At 37.1% G+C, this 21599-nt stretch overlaps 5 protein-coding genes and 1 non-coding gene across 8 annotated transcripts; 4 read left to right on the top strand and 2 right to left on the bottom strand.

Annotated features, from left to right (window-relative positions):
- The first annotated feature begins 746 nt into the window (after positions 1–746).
- LOC102615443 (uncharacterized) lies at positions 747–5140 on the top strand. Of its 2 annotated transcripts, XM_006486201.4 has the most exons (12): positions 747–1096; positions 1188–1275; positions 1482–1775; positions 1904–2062; positions 2560–2700; positions 2817–2873; positions 3305–3443; positions 3991–4095; positions 4198–4388; positions 4661–4702; positions 4790–4877; positions 5032–5140. In XM_006486201.4, exons 1-12 carry the CDS (start codon positions 984–986, stop codon positions 5049–5051), a joined length of 1437 nt encoding a protein of 478 aa, XP_006486264.1. In that variant the 5' UTR covers positions 747–983; the 3' UTR covers positions 5052–5140. The 2 variants fall into 2 exon arrangements, with proteins under 2 accessions (XP_006486264.1, XP_006486263.1); XM_006486200.4 differs by having other exon boundaries at positions 748–1096; positions 4790–5140.
- A 276-nt stretch (positions 5141–5416) lies between these two features.
- On the bottom strand, positions 5417–8120 carry LOC102615345 (protein MID1-COMPLEMENTING ACTIVITY 1-like). 2 transcript variants are annotated; one of them, XR_008054182.1, is made up of 7 exons: positions 7427–8119; positions 6448–6800; positions 6243–6358; positions 6054–6125; positions 5833–5960; positions 5670–5763; positions 5417–5561 (listed from the first exon to the last, which is right to left on the bottom strand). XR_008054182.1 is itself a non-coding variant. In XM_015532720.3 (7 exons), the coding sequence occupies exons 1-7, from the start codon at positions 7811–7813 to the stop codon at positions 5509–5511; spliced, it is 1182 nt and encodes a 393-aa protein (XP_015388206.1). In that variant the 5' UTR covers positions 7814–8120; the 3' UTR covers positions 5417–5508. The 2 variants fall into 2 exon arrangements, 1 of the variants encoding a protein (XP_015388206.1); XM_015532720.3 differs by having other exon boundaries at positions 5854–5960; positions 7427–8120.
- Positions 8121–8505: 385 nt separating this feature from the next.
- Positions 8506–8587, top strand: TRNAS-CGA (transfer RNA serine (anticodon CGA)). Its single transcript has one exon. It is a non-coding gene; the product is annotated as a tRNA-Ser (tRNA).
- Positions 8588–10056: 1469 nt separating this feature from the next.
- LOC102615936 (eukaryotic translation initiation factor 2 subunit alpha homolog) lies at positions 10057–13215 on the top strand. The gene is made up of 7 exons (XM_006486202.4): positions 10057–10580; positions 11612–11668; positions 11785–11871; positions 11948–12094; positions 12235–12339; positions 12601–12699; positions 12857–13215. The coding sequence occupies exons 1-7, from the start codon at positions 10197–10199 to the stop codon at positions 13010–13012; spliced, it is 1035 nt and encodes a 344-aa protein (XP_006486265.1). The 5' UTR covers positions 10057–10196; the 3' UTR covers positions 13013–13215.
- A 1372-nt stretch (positions 13216–14587) lies between these two features.
- Positions 14588–19123, top strand: LOC102616227 (probable methyltransferase PMT23). The gene is made up of 8 exons (XM_006486203.4): positions 14588–15239; positions 16018–16167; positions 16409–16679; positions 16868–16978; positions 17200–17371; positions 17572–17820; positions 18135–18329; positions 18481–19123. The coding sequence occupies exons 1-8, from the start codon at positions 14727–14729 to the stop codon at positions 18677–18679; spliced, it is 1860 nt and encodes a 619-aa protein (XP_006486266.1). The 5' UTR covers positions 14588–14726; the 3' UTR covers positions 18680–19123.
- Positions 19124–19254: 131 nt separating this feature from the next.
- On the bottom strand, positions 19255–21561 carry LOC107178031 (peptide-N4-(N-acetyl-beta-glucosaminyl)asparagine amidase A). Its single transcript, XM_015532729.3, has one exon. The coding sequence runs from the start codon at positions 21344–21346 to the stop codon at positions 19586–19588; it is 1761 nt and encodes a 586-aa protein (XP_015388215.3). The 5' UTR covers positions 21347–21561; the 3' UTR covers positions 19255–19585.
- Between the last annotated feature and the right edge of the window lie 38 nt (positions 21562–21599).

The raw sequence follows: 21599 nt of genomic DNA, 5'->3' as shown, positions 1-21599 counted from the left end.
TCTATTTTCTGAAAAATTAGTCGTTTAATTGTTTAAAGGACAAATTCACTAATTATGATCAAGGCTATCATATGTGAGAGAGCTAAAAAACACATGACCTTGCTTTATCAATTACCCTTGTCTCCTATTGAGATTGTCCCAAAGAAGACTTTCTTTGGTAGCTAAAAGACCACACCTATCTTGATCCTATTTGATTTGAAAAAAAATATGAATAATCTAAGCATAATTTTATTTCTTACTTCTAACAATTTTATTCATTAAAATAAAAACTTTGTTAAGTTATATAATTATGTAACATACATCAACCCAATAGTTATTATCAGTAACGAACAGTTAATTTTTGTTGGTTATACTTTTGTGTTACTAGTAATAATTGTCGGGTTAATATATGTTTCATAATTATATAACTTAACAATCATCTTAAAATAAAAGACTATAATCTATCTTTAATTGGGAACTGTTACTTGCCCATTATTCATAGGTTAGTTGCATTGCGTGTATGTCGCCTTCATGCACCCAGGAGGCCAGGACACTGCAATTGCAGGTTGTTGACAAGTAAAATAACAACCCCTGGAGTTTACCCGACCCGCACTGGCCTGTCTATTCTTAATTTTTAAACCCGATCCTAGGCCCAGGCCCAAGCAAGGTCAAATTCTTTGCCGACGTGGAAATTTTTCTTTTTCTTTTTTCTGTTTTTAAAGGAGACGAAAATTAATGATTTAATTCTAAAAGCAGCACATAAACATTACTGCCGGTCCGCCGCGAGGCACCCTAATTTGATGATTGCGTCATTGTCGAGGTGTAAAAACTATAAATACGTGGCAGGGCACTAACGTTGCTTGCTACCAAATCAATCGTCAATCAAATCCCCGATTGTATAAGCACTGTAGTTACCGACACACCGAATCTTACTCGTTCGTGAGCGGAGCGTCTAAGCTGAGAAATTATTTCATCATCAAAGCACAAAACCAGAGACGGTGAAAATGAAGAAAGCTACGGCTTCTTTTATGTTGATCCTGTGCGTACTTTTGTTGACGCATCTAAACGACGCCGTTCAAAATTTCGACGTTCGACGGCACCTCTCGACTGTCTCAAGGTATTTACCGTTTTGCTGCCACAGCTTTAAATTTCTTTCTTGTTAATTCTTCTCCTTAGCATTTTTGCTTGTTTATTATTTTTGTATGCAGATACGACTTCGTAAAAGACGTCGTTGATAAGAACTTTGTACCTTCTGAAATTCCCGATGGATGTACTCCAATTCACTTAAATCTTGTGGTAATTTTTCTTTCTAAAATTTAAGTTTCTGTTCCATCTAACATATATATATATATATATAATGTGTTACCTGTCTCTTTACTGAAAGCACTACATTTTGTTTAATATTAACAACGGCTGAGCTAGTGAGCGGTGAGATAAAAAATTAGCTTCATGTTATTGTAAAATGGCGCAAAATGAAAGTAATTGTCTTTTTGGGTTGCCAGGCAAGGCACGGGACTCGTGCACCCACGAAGAAACGGATGAGGGAGTTGGAAAGATTGGCTGATCATTTGGAAGTACTTATAAGGGAAGCCAAAGAAAAGGGTTCGTCTTTACAGAAAGTTCCGGGCTGGTTACAGGGATGGAAGTCTCCCTGGCAAGGGAAACTGAAGGGTGGTGAATTGATTAGCAAAGGAGAAGATGAGTTATATGATCTCGGAATCAGGATTAGAGAAAAATATCCAGATTTGTTTAGCGAGGAATATCACCCGGATGTCTATCCCATTAAGGCTACTCAGGTTGGGTGTCTTCTCTTCTAATCATGTAATTCTGCCTTATATTGAAATGCTTCTTGTGTTTAACTCTAAGATGATTTGCATATTAGATATATTACTGTCTTACATTTGTTTCTTCTTTGACGAAATAGGTTCCTCGCGCATCTGCGAGTGCAGTAGCATTTGGCATGGGGCTCTTTAACGAGAGAGGGACTCTAGGACCTGGGCGCCATCGAGCATTTGCTGTTACAAGTGAAAGCCGTGCAAGTGATATAAAGCTGAGGTTTCATGATTGTTGTGACAACTACAAGGTATTTATATGATTTGGTGTTTTCTATTTGGGTTTTCGTCAGGCTAGTGAATTTCTTATATTTTAGTTCTCTAGCAGGATGTTAGTATTCAATCTAATTACTTAAATTTAAAGTTATTATGATGGCTGAAGGAGAGAATTACTTATTTCCTGTTCATATTGGTTTTGCATTAACCATATTCTGAATTAGTTGTTATAAATCTATAGTTATAGTCTCCAATTCCCCAACCATTGCTCATTTGTCTCTCATGTCTGCTTACAATATTGGTGTTTTCAGTTTCCCTTGATGGATGTGAAGAATCATGTCGAGTGATCTTACCTTGTCACACCTAAATCTTACAATTGGCAAAATCTGAAATTTCAAGATAATAAAACAGCTCTTGATTTTGATATTCTAAAAATTTATGTGGTGAAATGGATCTTTGATCATAGAAGCTTGAGCTGCTGTGGCCTACTTTTTTCTTTCCTAAAGTTGCTTAAAAGTTATTATGGATGCAGGATTTTAGGATAAGTCAGGCCCCTGCAGTTGAGAGGCTTAAGGAACCGATTCTTGATGAAATTACCTCTTCGATAGCAAGGCAATATGAACTGAATTTCACAAGACAAGATGTTTCCTCTCTTTGGTTCTTATGTAAACAGGCGAGTTCTTAATTCGCATTCATTGCAAACAAAAAAAATTCTCTCATGAGTCCAAAATTAATATCCCGTTGGGATATACTTATGCTGAGATATCCTACTCGCTTTCAATTTGACAGGAAGCATCCTTGTTGGATATAACTGATCAAGCTTGTGGCCTCTTCAGTCCTTCTGAGGTACGGGAAATGATATCTTCATTTTGTTCTTTGATCATATTTCTTGTTATTTTGTTCTTTTGTCTCTGTATGTCCTTCCATAGTGATAAATCATTATCATGTGTTTAAATTGAAGTTATTTAAGATTTGGGTTGTTGACTCTTATTATTACTGATTGTAATGCTTGTGCACATTAACATATAGTGCTTTAATTAGATCACATTTTTTTTTCTTTCAGATAATCAGCATTTTTGTCTCTTGACTATAAAAATTAAGTTGAAGTAATTAATACATTATATAGTTGATTAGTTTAAGAAAACTATGATTTTTGTTGTATGTTTGAATAATTTGTAAGTTAAACCTCTCAATCAATACCATTCCATCAATACAAGAATTATTCTATTTTCCTTGCATCATGTTATTAACTTGCAAAATGTGTTCACATGTTGCAGGTTGCTTTGCTGGAGTGGACAGATGACTTAGAGGTGTTTATATTGAAGGGTTATGGTAAATCATTAAATTATCGAATGGGAGTTCCTCTGCTTGAGGACATTGTTCAATCAATGGAACAAGCTATTAATGCTAAAGAAGGTATCATAAATCTCTGTTTTTCTTATTGCTTGCCAACACGCATGATCCCACAAATTTTTATTTTTTACTTTTAATGGAAGGGGGGAGATTTGGACTTTCATGTGGGTTATTGCAATTGAGATTCTTAGGGAATGGTGCTGTTAGAACAGCCGGTTCCATGGAACAGCTCTAAAACTAGTGGGCTAGAAGTGCAATTGGTGCCAATTATTGTTGTTAGCGACTATCAACTGTTTATGGATATTATTTAGGTTTTGCCAAACTACCTGCTAATAATTCTCGAACCATTGCTGGCTTGCCCAGATGTATATCTATTGTTATTTTCTGATAATTAGTGAGTTCCCGCTTCTTGTGCCTCAGGAATAGCACAGGCTTTGCTTTTGAGATCTCTGGCAACTGATTTTTCTATTCATGCACTTATAAGCTTTTGCTTGTTGTCTTCCCTTGTCTAAAAAAGTTGGTTCAGCTTGTGGAACAGTGAAAGGATATTGTACTATCGTTAATGGCATCTTTTCTCTCTAGCTTCTAATGTTGCCTATGGATCTTGTAGAGAAACATACTTCTGGAAATTATGAAAAGGCGAGACTTCGGTTTGCACATGCAGAAACTGTGATTCCTTTTACTTGTTTGCTTGGACTTTTCCTTGAAAGATCTGGTGAGGACCTTGCCATTACTTCCTTGAATTCTCGTGTGATATTTGGAAGGATTAAACTGTTTAAAACCTCCTTTTTTCTCAATGAACTTTTGAATATTGTAGAATTCCAACAAATACAAAAGGAAGAACCCTTGGCACTCCCGCCAAAGCCTCCCCAGAGTAGAAATTGGAGAGGCAGCATTCTGGCACCCTTTACTGGGAATAACATGCTGGTTCTGTACAGCTGTCCTGCCAACTCTTCCGACAAGTACTTTGTACAAGTATTGCACAATGAACATCCGACTTCAATGCCAGTAAGTTCTGGATTCTTTCTTTCCTTTTCTTAAGTGATTCGCGTTGTTTGTGGTGTGTGGTTTTTCACCTGCAATTGATTGCATGCGTATGTTTTCATTACTTGAAAGATATGGAATTTTACTTCTGTCATGTGCTTGAGTGGCCAGATTAAATATGAATTACAAAGTAAAGCCTAGCTGATTTTATTACTTCATGCCTTATTATTTGTCTGCCTTCTGATTTGTGCTATAGCAATTCTATATGTACTAATATTTCTCATATTTGTGAATAGGGTTGCAATGGTACAGATTTCTGTCCATTTGATGTTTTTAAGGTACAGAAATCTTACAAACTCATATCATTAGAGATTATTGCTTCCCACATGTTAATCATGCGACCGTTTTGTTTTGTCTTTCCACAGGAAAGAATTGTTGCTCCACATTTAAAGTATGACTACAATACGCTCTGTAATGTTCAGACGGAACAAGCCATACATAAGTCTAAAACTAGTAAGTTGTCACTACTGCTTCGTTGGCTGTTCCCACGGTGGAATGATGATACCCAATCTCACAAAGTAGAGTTGTAGTTATTTTTAAACTAAGAAAATGTTGTATTTTCTTACATGCTTTTTTCGTTGTTGGCACTCCTTGATGTGATTTTCAGCCATGGCCAGCTCCTCCTAGCAGAGTTCCATTTTGGAATGAATTCACTTCTAACCTATATAATCAATAACAGTTTTGCCGCTAATCACAATAGGACTTTGCTGGTTCAATTCCATATTCCTACCTGCAAGAACTTATTGAATCCATCGTTTGGGCTCATAATAAATTAAAAGTTGCTCCTGCTACTCAGCCGCCTCGAGCCAAGTTTTATCCAGGGCTCTCCTTTCTAAAATTGATCGTTTGGCCATGCTTTGTATGATTAACTATTTGATTGGCTACTAGTTTGTTTTATATGAAAATATTAGTGACTTTAGGAATTCGATCTTATGGATGGTGCTAATTGCTTTATCTGGAATTTGTTTTGCTAATTTTTAAGAAACACTAGACTCTTTATCAAACTGACTCTTGTTTTTTCAAATATCTCTTTACATGCATGTGTTGATTGATAAAGAAGCCATGGTATATGACTATAATGAATTCAAGGCTTCATATATTGGTACGGCGGAGGAATCATCTTTCTCCCTTGGCAACCTAGAAAGCAATGAATTTTGTGTCATGATACATTGAACTTTTTCATTTTAAAAATAAATAAATAAATAAATCTTTGCATAAATACAAGTTAAAACGTATTGCACTTGCCTTCAAACCCTCTGAGTTCAAGCTCACGCCATTCTTGAACCATCGCACAACAGCAACACATGAGATGAGTTAAGAAGTCATCGCACGAACCGCCCTGCAAAATAGATTTAAGTCGAGGGGTTCTTTCATTTCTAATCATCATAACCGAGGTCTCAGGATTCACCTAAAATGGGGAAAAGGGCACCTGAATGTTAAAAGTTTCTCGCAATTTTTTCCTTATGCAACAGCTATAACAGCAACATCCACAGAAGATAGAATATGCCATGAGAGTATTGATTGCTTGCTCACGAGCTGTAGCAACAATTGAACAGGCAGCTTCATCAGAATCTAGTTGGATCTACACTACTACATTGACAATTTCATAATGATACTCTATCCGCTTACATATTTTCCCTTCTGTCACTGCATTAGCTATCTTTGAAAATGTTCCACAGGGATATATGCAAGTCTTCAAGCCTGCAGTAACACAGATCAAGCCCCCAAAAAAAAAAAAGAACAAAAAGAATAAATTCAGCTCAAGTTAAAAAAAAAAATTCTAGACTAGCTATCACCATTTTAATTATAAGAACTCACTTAAACAAGGTTCTCTAAGACAACCAAAAAGATCAGCTTCCCATTCTGATCGACTCTCATCTGCAGCTTTTGATCCCGGGTCCCCATAGCCAGAGTTCACAGCATTGGTCACGTAACTGTGCCATAATCAAATCACATTTTAGTATATCATTCAAAATCATTTGGTCTTTATACAATATACTCTCGCACAGCATTGGTCGCTTACCCTGAGATGACATAAGTTGGTTCATTAGCAACAAGTTTCTGCATCTTCTTCCCTGGAAGCTCATTAACAACATTCTCGGTAACATCAATGAGATGTTCAATCAATTGGCACTGCTTGGTATCATTGTTGGTTCTTGATCGCTGGAGCTCGATATGCAGTTTCTCTTTTTCTTCGAGGAGAGCTTCCTGGAATCCCAGCTCAGGATATTTTCTTGACAGTGAATTCTCCAATATGCTTGCATCTTTCTTTGAACGATCAGGTTTTAGTATCACGTTCTGTGCTTGAACATCCTCTTCATCAAGAGTGTACTCTCTTTGATCCGCTTCAATGGCTTGCAGGCCATCCTTCAAATGCTGGGTTCAATCACCATTCCATTGAAAGATCATTTGGTGGCATCGTCAAAGTAAAAATTGCATGAAGAATTTTTCCGACAAAAATTAGAACGATAAAAGTTTTTAGTGACAACTTGGGCAATTTTTTTTTTTTTTTAATCTAGACACAACAAATTTATATGGGATGGCCGCAATTAGATCGTCAAATAAATACATGTATTTTCAGTTATTTTTCTTTTTACGTCGCAATTAGTCAATTTTAAAATAAATATGTTTATATCAAAATATTTTATTAAATGAGTTTAAGGATGATGTGGTGCCCCATGTAAGTTTTCTCCAACCTCTTGTAAGTGACCGAGAAAGGGAAAATGACATGCGATAAGAAGTGGAAAACACACGTATAAGTTTTGTCAATACCACCGACAAATTATTCAATAATAAGTTGCGAGTTTCTAAATTTAATTTCTTGATCTTTAATCATATTATAAGCCTTGCAAGATTCAAGAAATCTTATCACTAGAGGCCCCACCACCGCTTCAGGACCCACATATATTGAGCGGTCCAGATTCTAGTGAACTTCAGGGAAGTACTGGGTTGAACCAAAAGTCCTAAAACAAAAACGAATGATTATGCTTGAACTAACTGACCTGCATGCGAAACTCATGAACCAGAGAAATCAAGGGCACTAGCCTAAGGTAACGATCGATCTCAGCCTGGACTTGGCGGAACTGATACACTACGCTCCACCCCATGGCAAGCATGTACAAATAGCTCTTGTCCCTGCAGCTCTCGACCAAGTCCAGAGCTTTCTTCAGAGCCTCCTCCAAGCAATCCAACGGCTCCTTTATCGCCGGCAAGCTCACCAGGTCCGTTGATTTCAACTTCTCCAACAAGTTTCCTATCATCTTCACGTGCTCAGCCAGCTGCTCGCAGTTCCTCCGGTGAGCTGCTGCCTTTCGAGCCGATGATATGATCGTGTTCACAAGGCTTACAGCATCCACTCCTGCTACTGCCTGCACTGCTAAGTTTGCCATGGTAGTAGTGTTTTCAGTGCGTATCAAGCTTGGAGAGAAAGTGGTTTTGTGTTGGAAGTGAGTTGATCAGTTTTGTTTCTTTCGGGGTTATATTGCTCTGCTTTGTTTGTTTTCTGCTGCTTTTTCCTTTTACTTTATTTTTTGGTTCATAGATATTGTGCAAATTTAATGGTTAATGCATTAACCCACTATTGTATTAAAGAAAATTCGGATTTGTAATTCAGTTTAATAGTAAGGTGTATGTTGCATCACAAGTAATAAAACACTAATCATCTCATTATTTTGTATGCTTTCTACCATAAATTCGTAATTGTAATTTTGTTGTTTAATTAATTATGTGTACTTGAGAGAATGTCTACATGATTACTTAAGATGATTGTAATGATTTGATTGATTAGGAAAAACTAAGTAATTTTCAATTGAGTAGAAGTTTCGAGTTTGTTTGATATGATTTAATGTTGGGACTTCTAATGGGGTTAAGGGATCTATTTTCCATCTTTAAGAAACAAAAGCTATTGGTAGGTGGATTAATGAACTTGAAGGATTTTACAACACATGATCTATTCTTAATAAATTATTATTTAATTATCTTTTAAATTTATTATCAATTCCAAAATTAATTCATATGATAAATAAAAAATTTGGCTGCAGATATCGATATTTATTACTAGACGTAATTAAGTCACTAAATGGTCGATATGTCCGAGTGGTTAAGGAGACAGACTCGAAATCTGTTGGGCTTTGCCTGCGCAGGTTCGAATCCTGCTGTCGACGAGCATTTATTTTGTTAAGTTTTATCGAGTTTCATTTTTAGAGGTTGTCGTAGTAGAATTATCTTTATACCCTTCTTATATCCTAAGTTTACACACGTCTCTTAATCAAAAACTTACAACACACATCTTTTTAAATATTTTCAGGGCATTAAGTTTCATTTTATACCTTATCATAGTGGAATTATCTTATATACTTTTCCCATATTCTAAATTTACATATATCTCTCAATTAAAAACTCAAAACGCACGAGACACATTTTCTGAAATGTTTTCACCGTATACGCTTCCATTGTAGAATTATCGCATATACTCTTCCCATATTCTAAATTTACATATATCTCTCCATCGAAAAATCAAAACGTACAAAACATATCTTTTGAGATATTTCCACTGTTATTCATCTTATTACTTTTGCAGTTTACGTTAATTTTATGTCAATACTCCTTCTTATGAGTGATAGGTATGCTTACTCAATTGCAATACTTAATTTATATTTCAATTGATGTGTCACCAATAAAAATTTATTATTTGTATTATAAATGATAAGATTTAATAATTATTTATCACTTGAGCCAATGAGATAGTGATATATCGTTTATCACATCAATTGGAAATACAAACATCTCAACTAGGTAAGTAATGCATACTCTATTTAAAATTAAAATACTTTAAACTAAATCCTTGTTCCCTTACTTTGATTAATCATAGCTTCATCCCACGCAATCATTGCTCCCCCAATTTAAATAGTTTTTATTTTTAAGAAATTGGGAAGTTATGTAACAATAATTAACAAATAATAATTACCACTTGATTTATTTTTATTTTTATAAAACCGATCGGCTTATAGATAGCTAACACTTTTTATTTTTATAAAACAGTTCGACTTATAGGTTTCTAACACAAAATTGTTGCTAAGGCTCCGTTTGGTACAGTTTTTCAAGTATAGTTTATTTAAATAGAGTTATTGTTAGTATAGCTTTTATAAAGAAAGTTTTTACTATAAAACAATTTAGTTGTTTGGTTGTCAATAAGAGCTTTTATTAAAAATTTATTAAATTACTTTAAGAGGTAAGTTTTTTAAAAATGATGTTATCAAAAGAATAAAATAAAATTATTAAATAAATAAAGGATATTTGAGATATTTTAACGTTTAAATTTTTTTTTTCAACATGTATTTCCAAAAGCTCAAAATTTGAGTTTTTACTAATAAAGACAAAATAATTTATTTAACCTTAAAAAGTTCTATTAGAAAAACAACCAAACAAGAATAAAAATTATGATAAGAATTTATAAGATTAAATAGATACTTATAACTATTAAATAAGACATGCCAAATAAGCACGGAGAGGAAAATCGAATCAAATGCACCCTAGCTTGAGCTTCAAGCTTTGTTATAAACGGCACCGTAGTGCAACTACCTCTGTACCCTTCCCTTATCTATAATTTACACATATATCCATCGAAAACAACAAAACGCACAACACCATACTACTCTGCATTGTCTCGCGGATTCTCTCTCCGGTTGTCTTAAAACCCTAATTCTTCTTCCCACTCCCTTCGAATTTTCCCGAGAAAACGCAAAAGCTAAAAAGTTTTCCGAGCAACCAATCATGGCAAGCCACTCGCCCAACCTGGAGTGCCGGATGTACGAGGCGAGGTACCCGGAAGTCGACATGGCCGTGATGATCCAAGTGAAGAACATCGCCGACATGGGCGCCTACGTGTCGCTGCTCGAGTACAACAACATCGAAGGGATGATCCTTTTCTCGGAGCTCTCGCGACGTCGTATTCGTAGTGTCAGTAGCCTCATTAAAGTCGGCCGCATAGAGCCCGTCATGGTCCTGCGTGTCGACAAGGAAAAAGGTTACATTGATTTGAGTAAAAGAAGAGTTAGTGAAGAGGATATTCAAGCCTGTGAGGAGAGGTACAACAAGAGCAAGCTCGTTCACTCTATCATGCGACACGTGGCTGAGACTTTGGGCATCGATTTAGAGGTAATGATTTTGATTTGATTGTTGAAATATTGTTAATTTTTTGAGTAATTTTGGGGGTTTAATTGGAGTACTTTTGGGATTTGCTTTTTGATATTTTATAATGATTGACTGGTTATGAATATGAATTACGTAGTAATTTAGGTTTATTGACGAATTAAGTTTTGGTTTTATGCATTTACTTTCAGATTTGAATGAATTGGGTAATAATGCTTGTTTTTTTTTTTTCTTTTGCTGTTGTTTATTTGATGGGAATATTAAGGCAAATTGGATAGATTATGAAGAGTTTGGCTTTTGTAACTGATTTAGTGTCAGTTGACTAGGGCCTTAGTTTTTGAGAGTGCGGGATGAGGAATAATTTCTGCTTCAGTCATCTTGCAAGGCACATGGTGTTACGTTGGTTTGTTTAGTTCTCATGTTATACTTTCTGTTTAGTTTGAGAGGTTTGTGGAAATAAACTTTTGGTGCTTTTGCATGTGTGTGTTAGTTTGCCTTTGAAAATGTGGATTAGTTAACTTATGGAAGTAATTTACAAATTGTGCTTTGGAGGATGAAATCAATTTCAATACAGGAAAATTATGATTCTTATGATTTTATGTTGTTTTTCAAAAGAGATTGGGGTTGGCAGAGTAGTCTTATGTCCTCTTGGATCCCAGTGTTGAAGAAGCAAGTTTGAGAGATTTTAGTTTTGGATGTTTCTTATTATTTTCATATTTTGGAAATTATGTAAACTTGTAGTTGGCGGCTTTTTCATTGATCAATATTTATGACTTAAAAATTACAATTCTTTGAAGCCTAAAGAGAGTTTGGACAAATCTAATCCATGCAACCTGCTTAGTTGTTTTAGTGTTTTTAGTTGCTGTTGAACTTGTACTTGTTATTATTATGCTTATTCTCATTGGCTTGTCAAAGACTTGCTCCACACAATTTATTGTTTGGGGTTTGGTGCTTCTATCCTGTCTAGCTTAGTGTATGGTTTTTTCCCCAAGGTATCAGTTGATTGGCCACTGCTAAATATAAGTTTTCAATTGCAGGAACTGTATGTCAATATTGGCTGGCCCTTGTACTGGAAATATGGTCATGCTTTTGAGGTGAAAGAGCTAACAACTTTTTTGAGATGTGTTTTCCAAGTTTGTAATTGGAGATCTGAAGTTCTGTATTGTTTTCATAGTTGTTGATTATAGTTTCTATTCTATTTTACGTGCAGGCATTCAAAATCATTGTTACTGATCCTGATTCTGTTTTGAATTCCCTCACTCGTGAAGTCAAAGAAATTGGCCCTGATGGACAGGAGGTAAACTTTGTTTGGTAGGCTTTTTTTTGTCTCGTTCTCTTCATTGATTACTCAGGTCATCGTTGTCCCATTCTAGGTAACTAAGGTGATTCCTGCTGTGACGGAGGAAGTGAAAGATGCTTTGGTAAAAAATATTAGGAGAAGAATGACCCCACAGCCATTGAAGATTCGAGCTGACGTTGAAATGAAATGCTTCCAGTTTGATGGAGTTCTTCATATAAAGGTTGTTTTTACATCCTTCTCTTGTTCCCTGTACTCCTTTGTTTGATTGGTATTAATTTAGAGTTATAGGGTTTAGCCGTGAAGGCAACTAATTTTAGATTGCTGTTATGTTTTTGCTTATGTTTATTTTTGATATTGCAGGATGCCATGCGGAAAGCTGAGGCTGCTGGCAACAATGACTGCCCTGTGAAAATCAAATTGGTTGCTCCCCCCTTGTATGTGCTTACCACTCAGACCCTTGACAAGGTCAGCACCACTAGTTTTGTCCTGGAAGGTTGCTATAATGAAAATGTGTAGCTGAACTTTGCCTCTGCCCTTGTGTCCCTGCATATACTTGTATCTTAAAAACCTCTATCATGTATAATTCAAGATATCTTAATCAATCATATGGCATACTACTGGGTTGTTCCTGTACTTTATGCATGGATACTGCCTGCACTAGGCTATCTATGGATGATTGAAGAGCAGTATCATATTGAAATTATTGCACTATATTTGGTTGGACAGGAGCAAGGGATCTCAGTTCTCAATAAAGCAATTGCGGCTTGCACTGAAGCTATAGAGAAGCACAAGGGAAAACTTACTGTGAAGGAAGAGCCCAGAGCGGTGAGTGTCTTTTAAATTTTGTTACTCCCAGTTAACCGTTGATGTGTTGACAATGGGAATCCATTGATTGAAAACCCTCAGTTTGGGTCAAGCTGTTACTTAATATGGGTGGTTATTGTTGTTTTTTGGGGTTCTGACTTCTGTTTCATTGATTCAGGTGAGTGAACGAGATGACAAATTGCTCGCCGAGCACATGGCTAAGCTACATCAAGATAATGAGGAGGTAAGTGGTGATGAAGATAGCGAAGAAGAGGAAGACACAGGAATGGGAGAAGTTGATGTGGAAAATTCAAGTTCTGGGTTTATGGATTGAAAAGTGCAGTGTAGCTTGATTTTTTTGTTTCCTTTTTTTTTTTTTTTTGGTTCGTTAAGACAATTTTTAAACCATTGTATGGTTGGAGCTGTTTTTCGTGTTTAGCAATTCATGAGGCGGATTAGAGCAAGGGAAATACAAGAATATATTATTGTTCAAACAACTGAGTTCATAATTATGTGAAAAACTAGCTGTTTCTCTGAGTCTTCCGCTTTGATTGTTAATGTGCTTGCAATGAACTGAATACTGAATACATATTCTGTTCTCGCTTGGTGCTGAGTGTGTCTCAGTGAATGCTTACTGATTATCATCTCTTGTCTGTTGTATTTTTAAAAAGTATGTCCTTAAGGAGCTCGCGTTAGTTAAGTACATTCTTCTCATTTTCTGCTAAATTGCTTATGAAGTTTATAGACATTTGTGTTACCTGTAGTTTGTATAAGAATGAATGCTCACGAGGCAAATGCTCATAGTTTTTTAGATGCCCTCCCTGAGGTTTAGGGTCTTATCACGTCCATAGATTGTATCTCCCTTCTTATTTGTATTCCATTTGGCATCGTGTGATTTCTTGTTGGTAATTTCATAATAAAAAACTTTCCAAACAAATTCGGAAAATCAGATTTGGCGGTGTCTGCAATTTTTCCTTATCCACCGGTTAGCTGACTGAAGGGAAGCTGTTATCCATAATTTTTTCGCATGCAAAAGCAATCTCCAAGCTTGATCCTTTTGTTCCCCTTAATTATTGGCACCGTTTCGCTCCTTCTTCGTACGCCAATGGCCAATACATTAAAATTCGGCTTCCTCCTATTATGAAGAAAAACAAGGTGGCCTTTCAGTGATTTTCAGGTTGGGCCACTGTTTGTTATTATGTAATATAAACAGCATATCCTCGGGCAGCCATCGTGTTTTAGCTTCTTCAAGCAGCATACTGATTTTGTATGTAGTCCTTCACTCCAAGGAAGGTGCTAGTGCTAGTGCTAGTGGGGAATGAACCAAGTTTATGATGCTTTAGCGATTACCTTTCCCCTCTCCAGTCTCCTGTGTTATTGTGCATGCTCTAGTACTAGTAGCTGATAATTTTCTCTGATATTTTTGTATTTTATTTTTGTCTTTGGTGAGAGATTAGCCATCGATCTGTTTTATTCCTCTTCGTAACTTGAATTTCCTTGCTTAGTCGAGAATAATAACGTCATATCAATTGATACCGTTTCTCTGATAATTCAAGTCGATCGTCTCAATTACAAGCAATCGATCTTTCATACTTCACAATACGAAGTCCATTCTAAAAGATATTTTATATTGTATTATTATGTGCACAATATTCAAAGTAAAAAAATTACACGACGTGTCCAAATTTTTATGTTTAATTATAATAAATCCAATAATCTTACTGTAACTTCCTACTCAAGTTGCAAAGCCCCAGCCCAAAACTTACGGCACCGGTTTCTGTATCTCTGCGGTCCACGACACCGTTTCCGCTAACTCAATGGGCAGGGGCCACACACTGTTTCCCAATCAAATGGACTGGCAACTTACGTATTAAACCCGCGGCAACCAAAGTCAAAAAATAGCGGGTCCGTGCGTACGTCATAATAAATAAAATATAATGCATCATCGTCTTTAAATCTCGGTCGATCTCGATCAGCTCCAAGATTCTCATTAACATGGTATAGAGATCTCAAAATTAACCGAGAATAATAAGCTATCAACCGAAAAAATGGACTTCATAACACACAGAAAATACCCTTTCATTGTCGCTCTCTTACTTCTACTCTTAACTGTCGTCGTTTTTCTCTTAAGCTCCACCTCCACCGACACCTCCACTATCGTCTCCTACTTCCAAGCTCAGCCTCAAAACGCCACCGTTTCACTTTCACCACCACCACTCATCCGCGACACCGACACCGACACCTCATCCACCGACACTAACCAAAACGCCGCCGCTCCACCACCACTCATCACTAATGAAACAACCGATCAAAATGATAATAGCAGTAACGCCGTTGGTGATGACGCGGCTTTCGATTTAATAAAATGGGACGTGTGTACGGGGCCGATGGCCGTTGATTATATTCCGTGTCTGGATAATGTTGAAGCGGTCAAAAAGTTGCCATCGATTCGGCACATGGAGCACCGGGAGCGGCATTGCCCGAGTCCGAGCCCGAGATGTTTGGCGCCGTTGCCTGTTGGATATAAGCTGCCGGTTCTGTGGCCAAAGAGCAAGGACATGGTGAGATTGTTTGATACCTTTTTTTGGTAAGATGATTTGCTTTGTTTTAATTTTTACATTTTTTTGGGGTGGTGGGGTGCTGCTCTTTAAGATTTGAATTGATACTGATGTTTAATTTGTAATTAATCATTAATTAGGTAAAATTTTGGTGAAGTAGTGGAAGAATGAAAATATTCAAGACAAAATAAGTAAATAAATAAACAATGTGGGACCTCATTTAGATTAATTAATTATCTAATTGTGTTAAGTGTTGCTGTTGTTGTTTGTTTCCTCCTAATTTGCTTTAATTAGTTACTTGAATTGGTGCATGGGAAGTGTGCTTAATGTGTTTAATCTGAATTTAAATAGGCTGAATTATTGGCTAAGTTGGCTTAATATTTATTTTGATGCATCTTTAATTCATTCTATTTGGTACTAGTTAGATTCTTGGTTAAGAATAGAGTGAGTGTTGAATAGGTTGATCTTTTTGAAAGACTTCATAGATGTTTTGGACCTAATTTAGCTTAATTATTAGTGAGGTCAGATAACAATGTGTTAGTCTCTATTGATTTTATAAATTTTCTATTAAATATTGATTAATCGGAGCTAAAGGTTCAAGTGTAGGTGAAATCTATTAACTGAAATATTGACTTTGACGAAACAAAGAAATCAATTTCCCAAAATGAAGTTCCCATGATTACTTTAGTGGCAATTTGTTAGGATAACAAGTTTTCATTAATGTCTATTACTGCTTAGATTAGAAAATGTTGGTGATGTGGCTTCTTAACTTTGTGTCCAGATCTGGTACAACAATGTTCCTCACCCTAAGCTTGTTGAATACAAGAAGGATCAGAATTGGGTGCGTAAGTCTGGTGATTATTTTGTTTTTCCTGGAGGTGGTACCCAGTTCAAGGAAGGAGTTTCTCGCTATGTTGGTTTTGTAGAAAAGGTATTTATTATACACAGACTTTTTAGTCTAAATGTCTGTCTTTCTATATCAGTGTATGTAGTATACCAAAACTTTTGATTTGTCATATCTTTTTCTTGTGTGGCTCAAGATTGGGTGAAGAAATAAGGTTTTGGATTTTAAAACATTGGATAAGGAGTTGGGTTATATTATTATCTCTTTGCTTACTGTTCTTTTTTTGTCCCTTTTTCTTCTAATTTTTTTTTGGGGGGGTTTTCTCCAGACTTTACCTAAAATTAAATGGGGGAAGAACATACGGGTCATTTTAGATGTTGGATGCGGTGTTGCTAGCTTTGGTGGCTATTTACTGGACAGAGATGTCATTACCATGTCATTGGCCCCAAAGGATGAACATGAAGCGCAGATACAGTTTGCTCTAGAGCGAGGAATTCCAGCCATACTTTCTGTCATTGGAACTCAGAAACTGACATTTCCAGATGATGCATATGATTTGATTCACTGTGCACGATGTAGAGTTCACTGGGATGCACAAGGTATTCTGCATTATACCGTAGCAGCATTAAGCTCAAGGATCTTGCATTATTTTATTGTTGTAAATCCCATCAAGATCACAAATCATAATTTTTTTTTCATATTACAATCTTTTATTGGAAAAATTTGTCTCTCTGTGCAAGCCTGTGATGGAATTGTTGAAACTAATGCTTTGGGATGAAAAATGCAGGTGGGAAACCACTATTGGAGCTGAATAGGATTCTTAGGCCTGGAGGTTTTTTTATTTGGTCTGCTACACCAGTTTATCGTCACGATGATAGACATCGTAGTGTTTGGAATGGTTTGTTAGCCTCTCTCATTCACGCACCTGCCATCACGCACATACAAAACACACTTCTTACTTAATTTTCTCTGATGACTTGTGCTATTCTTCTCTTTTAATATTGATGTTCGGTGTTACACTGTTACTGGTGGTAACAGTTTTAGCGGTTAACCTATCGTATGGGCTTGAATGCTGTAATTTATCAAGCTTTAATGTTCATATCCGTTTTTCTTTGGCAGCTATGGTAAATCTTACTGAATCTATGTGCTGGAAGGCTGTGGCTAGGTCTGTTGACTCCAATAGAATTGGGTTTGTTATATATCAGAAACCCGTTTCGTATTCCTGCTATAAAAATCGGGAAGAAAATACTCCACCTTTGTGTGATGGGAAAAATAATCTGAATAGTTCATGGTAATTCTTTGGTATATATTATCAACAATTTTTTTTCATATATTCACACAGGAAAAAAACAAAAAGAAATTTTTGGCTGGTCAGATTTCAGGAATGGAGTAACTTCACTTGCTGTGCAAGTTGATTTATAATCCTTCATGTGTTATGTTCTTGTATAAGTTTATCAATTTCCATTAAGATGTTGTTATTCTTTGTGCTAGGTATGTGCCCCTAAGCAACTGCATTTCCAGACTTCCAACAGATAGCAAGGGTAACTTGCACAGCTGGCCCACACCTTGGCCTCAAAGGCTTAGCAGTAAACCTCCTAGCCTTCCACCAGATTCTGAAGAAGCGTTTAATAAGGACACCACACATTGGTACGCACTTGTGTCAGATGTTTATGTGGGGGGCCTAGCTATAAACTGGTCAAGCGTGCGAAATGTGATGGATATGAATGCCAGCTATGGAGGGTAAGAAATATTGATATGCAAATTAACTCTTCTTCTTCATACTTTACTGTGGAACTGCTTTGACTGTGATGATTTTATCGAATAGTTGTTAATCCTAGTTGCATCATGTTTTGACTCATTGTTCCTCTCTCATTTTCTGTTTAACCTCTAACATCTAGATGCCACTCAACATTCACCTGACAAGAATGGTGTAGCACGATTACATTTGTCCACTGCTCTCTCTAACTTGATGATTTTATTGGTATCTGGTGATACTATTGGTGCTTTGTTATTGCAATCTCACACTTACTTAGAGCTGCTGCTCTTTCTCACAGGTTTGCGGCAGCACTTATTGATCAACCTCTTTGGGTCATGAATGTCGTCCCTATTGATGCACCAGATACTCTATCCATTATTTTTGATAGAGGATTGATTGGAATGTACCATGATTGGTGCGAGTCCTTTAACACCTACCCTCGAACTTACGATCTATTGCATTCTAGTTTTCTGCTTAGTGATGTAACACAAAGGTACTGTTTCACCAACCCACCCTTCAGATTTATAATTGTAATCGAGTTAGACCTTGCTTCTTCTTTGGGACTAATTTTCTCTAAGCATTTCCATTTTGAGTACTAGGCAGGTTTCATGGTTGTTATATTATCTAACACTTGCAATTTTCAGATGCGATATTGCAGATGTGGCTGTAGAGATGGATCGAATTTTGAGACCAGGTGGATACGTTTTGGTCCAAGATACCTTAGAAATGATTAACAAGCTTAAACCAGTACTGCATTCACTTCAGTGGTCTACAAACATCTACCATGACCAATTTCTTGTTGGCAAGAAGGGTTTCTGGCGTCCAACAGGTGGCGAAACATGATTTGCATGTGAGATGTCACCCACAGGCTTAAATATTCTTTTGAAGGATTTTTCTTTGCCGATTATGGTGAGAATTTACAGTTTGCAGATATCACTTCGTGGTCTGCCATATTCCCTTGTTTTGGGGATTAAAGTGAATATTCTTTGAACCAGTTATCTGAAGAGGTAAGAAAGCATTTATGGATTAAGAAAACAAGGAACTGAATCAGATTGGTCAGCTTTAGTGGTAAGGTATGCCACTTTCTATCTAGTTGAGAATACACCAAACCTCGGGAGGTTTCTGAAAAGTACCCCATAAAATCCAGGCAAGTGATTTCTAGGAAGTTTCAAGAAAGCATGTGAAATTATATAGGACAATTAGGATTACTGTCATCAAGCTTCATATGGAAGTTAGTGCATTCAAATTTAATGCAGATTAAATATATGCCTCTCCGTTTTGCTATTACTCGATCTCAGAAAATGCCAATTACTTTGTTATTACTCGATCAACCCAACCATTGGATGTCAGTGGATCCCACCAATCCAAGTGCATCCAACGGCTGGATGCAACTGTGGCACGGTACCACAGTTCCACCGTAATCTGATCCCATAAGTTAATATCTGTTAGTTAAATGATGAAAATTTAGACTATCTTACCTTAAACACCTGAAATAACAAGGAAACCAGATGCTGAGAAAAAAAAAAAAAAAAAAGATCCTAAATGAGAGGTCAAAATGAACGACGCTAAAAATTCTGCATAATTTTTTTTTTTTCATATGGACAACATAAATCTGTAGATTGGAGCTTCAAAAGCTTTACATTTTAATACAGTAACAGATGTCGCACTCGTTGATACAAACAACAAAGACTTAGTGAGAGCACTTCAAACAAGAAATCATTCGGGCCGCAAAAGACTACAAGAACAAAACTAGAAAGAAGCAACACAAGGTTTCGGCTTGTCACTGACGAGCTTACCATTGCTTGCTAAAACATACCTATTGTAGCAAGCGAAGGCATCCCGATAACTAAAACTCTGCGTGGTATTTGCCTTACCAGAGCGCACAGAATGATCCTTAACCTTCATCCGTCCAGTGGAAACCTGATGATTTGCAAGTGAACTCCGAAATTCACCCGTACTTGTCTCCCTAATAAGATGACTTAGATTCGTATGTTGCAAATATCTATCCTTCCTCGATCCAGGCAAAGTTGCGGTAGCGACATCAAGAGGACACCTCCTCCTAACAGACACGTGAGCAGTCAAATTAAGCATCTCATTCCTCACCTGAACTCTTCCCGTAACCTTAGCCTTCTGATGAACCAACTTATAAGTACCGTTATTCTTGAACTTTATGATGCTCTTGAGTCCGTAGTGCCTAGATACAGCAGTAGTCAAATTACCTAAACTTGACTTAACCCACCCCGCAAACTTGGTCTTTCTCTTTGCCTTAATCTCAAATCTCCCATCAAGCAGTTTAAAATATTCACCACGATCAATACTGAGTTTTGGATAATGATAAACAGATGACCGAGCCCAAACCCTAGGTGCCTTATGATCTAACCAAATATGCAAATTCGCATTCACAAGCCAGTACGAGATAGCATCATTAACACCAATGCCAATCTCATGCTTCTTCCCATCTAAAACCCTCCCCAAAAAGGGGGTCAAATCCATGTCATAAGTCGGTAAATTGAAAGCACCAATTGCCACAATAGGCTCCCAAAACAACGGATTGATCCCACCAGTATAAATAACCGGCAATGGAAATTCTGACGCAGCAAAATTCCTATCAATTGTTACAAAAACCTCTCTAAAATTTCCATTACCTCGATCAGTAGGCAAATTATTACTCTCTATGTAAGAATCTGGCGGATTTGAGTACCAAAACTCGTCATTCCCATGAAACGAAACATACAATTCCAAGACCACTCTATAAGCATTAAGTGGGAATTTAACTTTTTTAAATTTCAAATCCGATGCAGATTCAATGCGAAACCAATGCCCCTTTTCGCCATCATCAGCTATTGGAATGATCAAATCGGCTGGTGTGCCGAAGTATTTAAAAGATTGAGGCCCCAATTTTGAATTAAAATCATGAGGTGAAAGAATAGACGGAACCATGACGGCGCCAGCGTTGTAGAAGAAGAGAGTGCAGTTGACGTGGTAGATGCCAGTATAAACGTCGTTAACGACATTTTCAAGCATCATCGTAACCTTAAGTTTGGATCGAGCAAGCAGAGAGGAGTAGCTCGTTACGTCTTTACGCACAGTCCAGAAAATTCCAGACTGGCTCGGCTCGGCTGTGCTCGTGCGGAGCAGCTCGCAGCCGCCGAGCCACAAGCCAGCAATGCGGGAGTATTGTTCGCCTTTGCACGTAGCGTGAAACTCGAGGATCACGCGGGCCCAGGGGCGGGGGCAATTGGACGGCGGAGAGTAGCGGGTGGTGAAGGGAGGTTTGTTGATGGTGTCGGCGAAGGAGTGGCTGAGTAGAGCGCGAGTGCACGTTGGAAATTGAGCCGCGTAATCGGAGGGTAGTGGGTGGGTGATCTCGATGAACTCTTGGGGTGCGCTTCGACTGGGAAATGGCTTGAAAGACCGGTCGGGCGCGGGGGCGGAAGGGGAGGAGAAGGAGAGGGAGAATGGTGGTGACGTGGCGGTGAAGAGGAGAAATAGAGCGAAAGTGTAATGCATCTTTTCGGGCCTTTTTGGGTAAAACGGGTGGAATTCGAATGTAGGCCCTTTATGGTGATGCCAGGTTATACCATTTGGTTAAATTCAATTTGATTGAGAAGTTTTAACAGAATTTAACTGTATCATAATATACGTAACAGTATATGATTGCTAAGGCCTTTGTGTGTAATTTCAAATTTACTTCCTTTTTTAACTCATCTAAATTTCATAATAAATCCCGAGTGAAACTATAGTGTTCATTTTCTTTGATAGG

This window comes from Citrus sinensis, chromosome 4 (genome assembly GCF_022201045.2).
Source record: "Citrus sinensis cultivar Valencia sweet orange chromosome 4, DVS_A1.0, whole genome shotgun sequence".
NCBI lineage: Eukaryota > Viridiplantae > Streptophyta > Magnoliopsida > Sapindales > Rutaceae > Citrus > Citrus sinensis.
The sequence above is the reverse complement of the archived record's forward strand: the minus strand, read 5'-3'. Positions and strand labels throughout refer to the sequence as shown.

Excerpts from the sequence above, each read along its gene's own strand:
- LOC102615443 (XM_006486200.4), top strand. The coding sequence starts at position 984 with ATGAAGAAAGCTACGGCTTCTTTTATGTTGATCCTGTGCGTACTTTTG. Across the intron at positions 2,063-2,559 it reads ATTGTTGTGACAACTACAAG|GATTTTAGGATAAGTCAGGC; the intron begins GTATTTATATGA and ends TTATGGATGCAG. Across the intron at positions 3,444-3,990 it reads AGCTATTAATGCTAAAGAAG|AGAAACATACTTCTGGAAAT; the intron begins GTATCATAAATC and ends TGGATCTTGTAG.
- LOC102615345 (XM_015532720.3), bottom strand. The coding sequence starts at position 7,813 with ATGGCAAACTTAGCAGTGCAGGCAGTAGCAGGAGTGGATGCTGTAAGC. Across the intron at positions 6,359-6,447 it reads CCAACTTATGTCATCTCAGG|TTACGTGACCAATGCTGTGA; the intron begins GTAAGCGACCAA and ends ATTATGGCACAG. Across the intron at positions 5,764-5,853 it reads GAGAAACTTTTAACATTCAG|GGCGGTTCGTGCGATGACTT; the intron begins GTGCCCTTTTCC and ends TCTATTTTGCAG.
- LOC102615936 (XM_006486202.4), top strand. The coding sequence starts at position 10,197 with ATGGCAAGCCACTCGCCCAACCTGGAGTGCCGGATGTACGAGGCGAGG. Across the intron at positions 10,581-11,611 it reads CTTTGGGCATCGATTTAGAG|GAACTGTATGTCAATATTGG; the intron begins GTAATGATTTTG and ends TTTCAATTGCAG. Across the intron at positions 11,669-11,784 it reads AATATGGTCATGCTTTTGAG|GCATTCAAAATCATTGTTAC; the intron begins GTGAAAGAGCTA and ends TTTTACGTGCAG.
- LOC102616227 (XM_006486203.4), top strand. The coding sequence starts at position 14,727 with ATGGACTTCATAACACACAGAAAATACCCTTTCATTGTCGCTCTCTTA. Across the intron at positions 15,240-16,017 it reads GGCCAAAGAGCAAGGACATG|ATCTGGTACAACAATGTTCC; the intron begins GTGAGATTGTTT and ends CTTTGTGTCCAG. Across the intron at positions 16,680-16,867 it reads AGTTCACTGGGATGCACAAG|GTGGGAAACCACTATTGGAG; the intron begins GTATTCTGCATT and ends TGAAAAATGCAG.
- LOC107178031 (XM_015532729.3), bottom strand. The coding sequence starts at position 21,346 with ATGCATTACACTTTCGCTCTATTTCTCCTCTTCACCGCCACGTCACCA.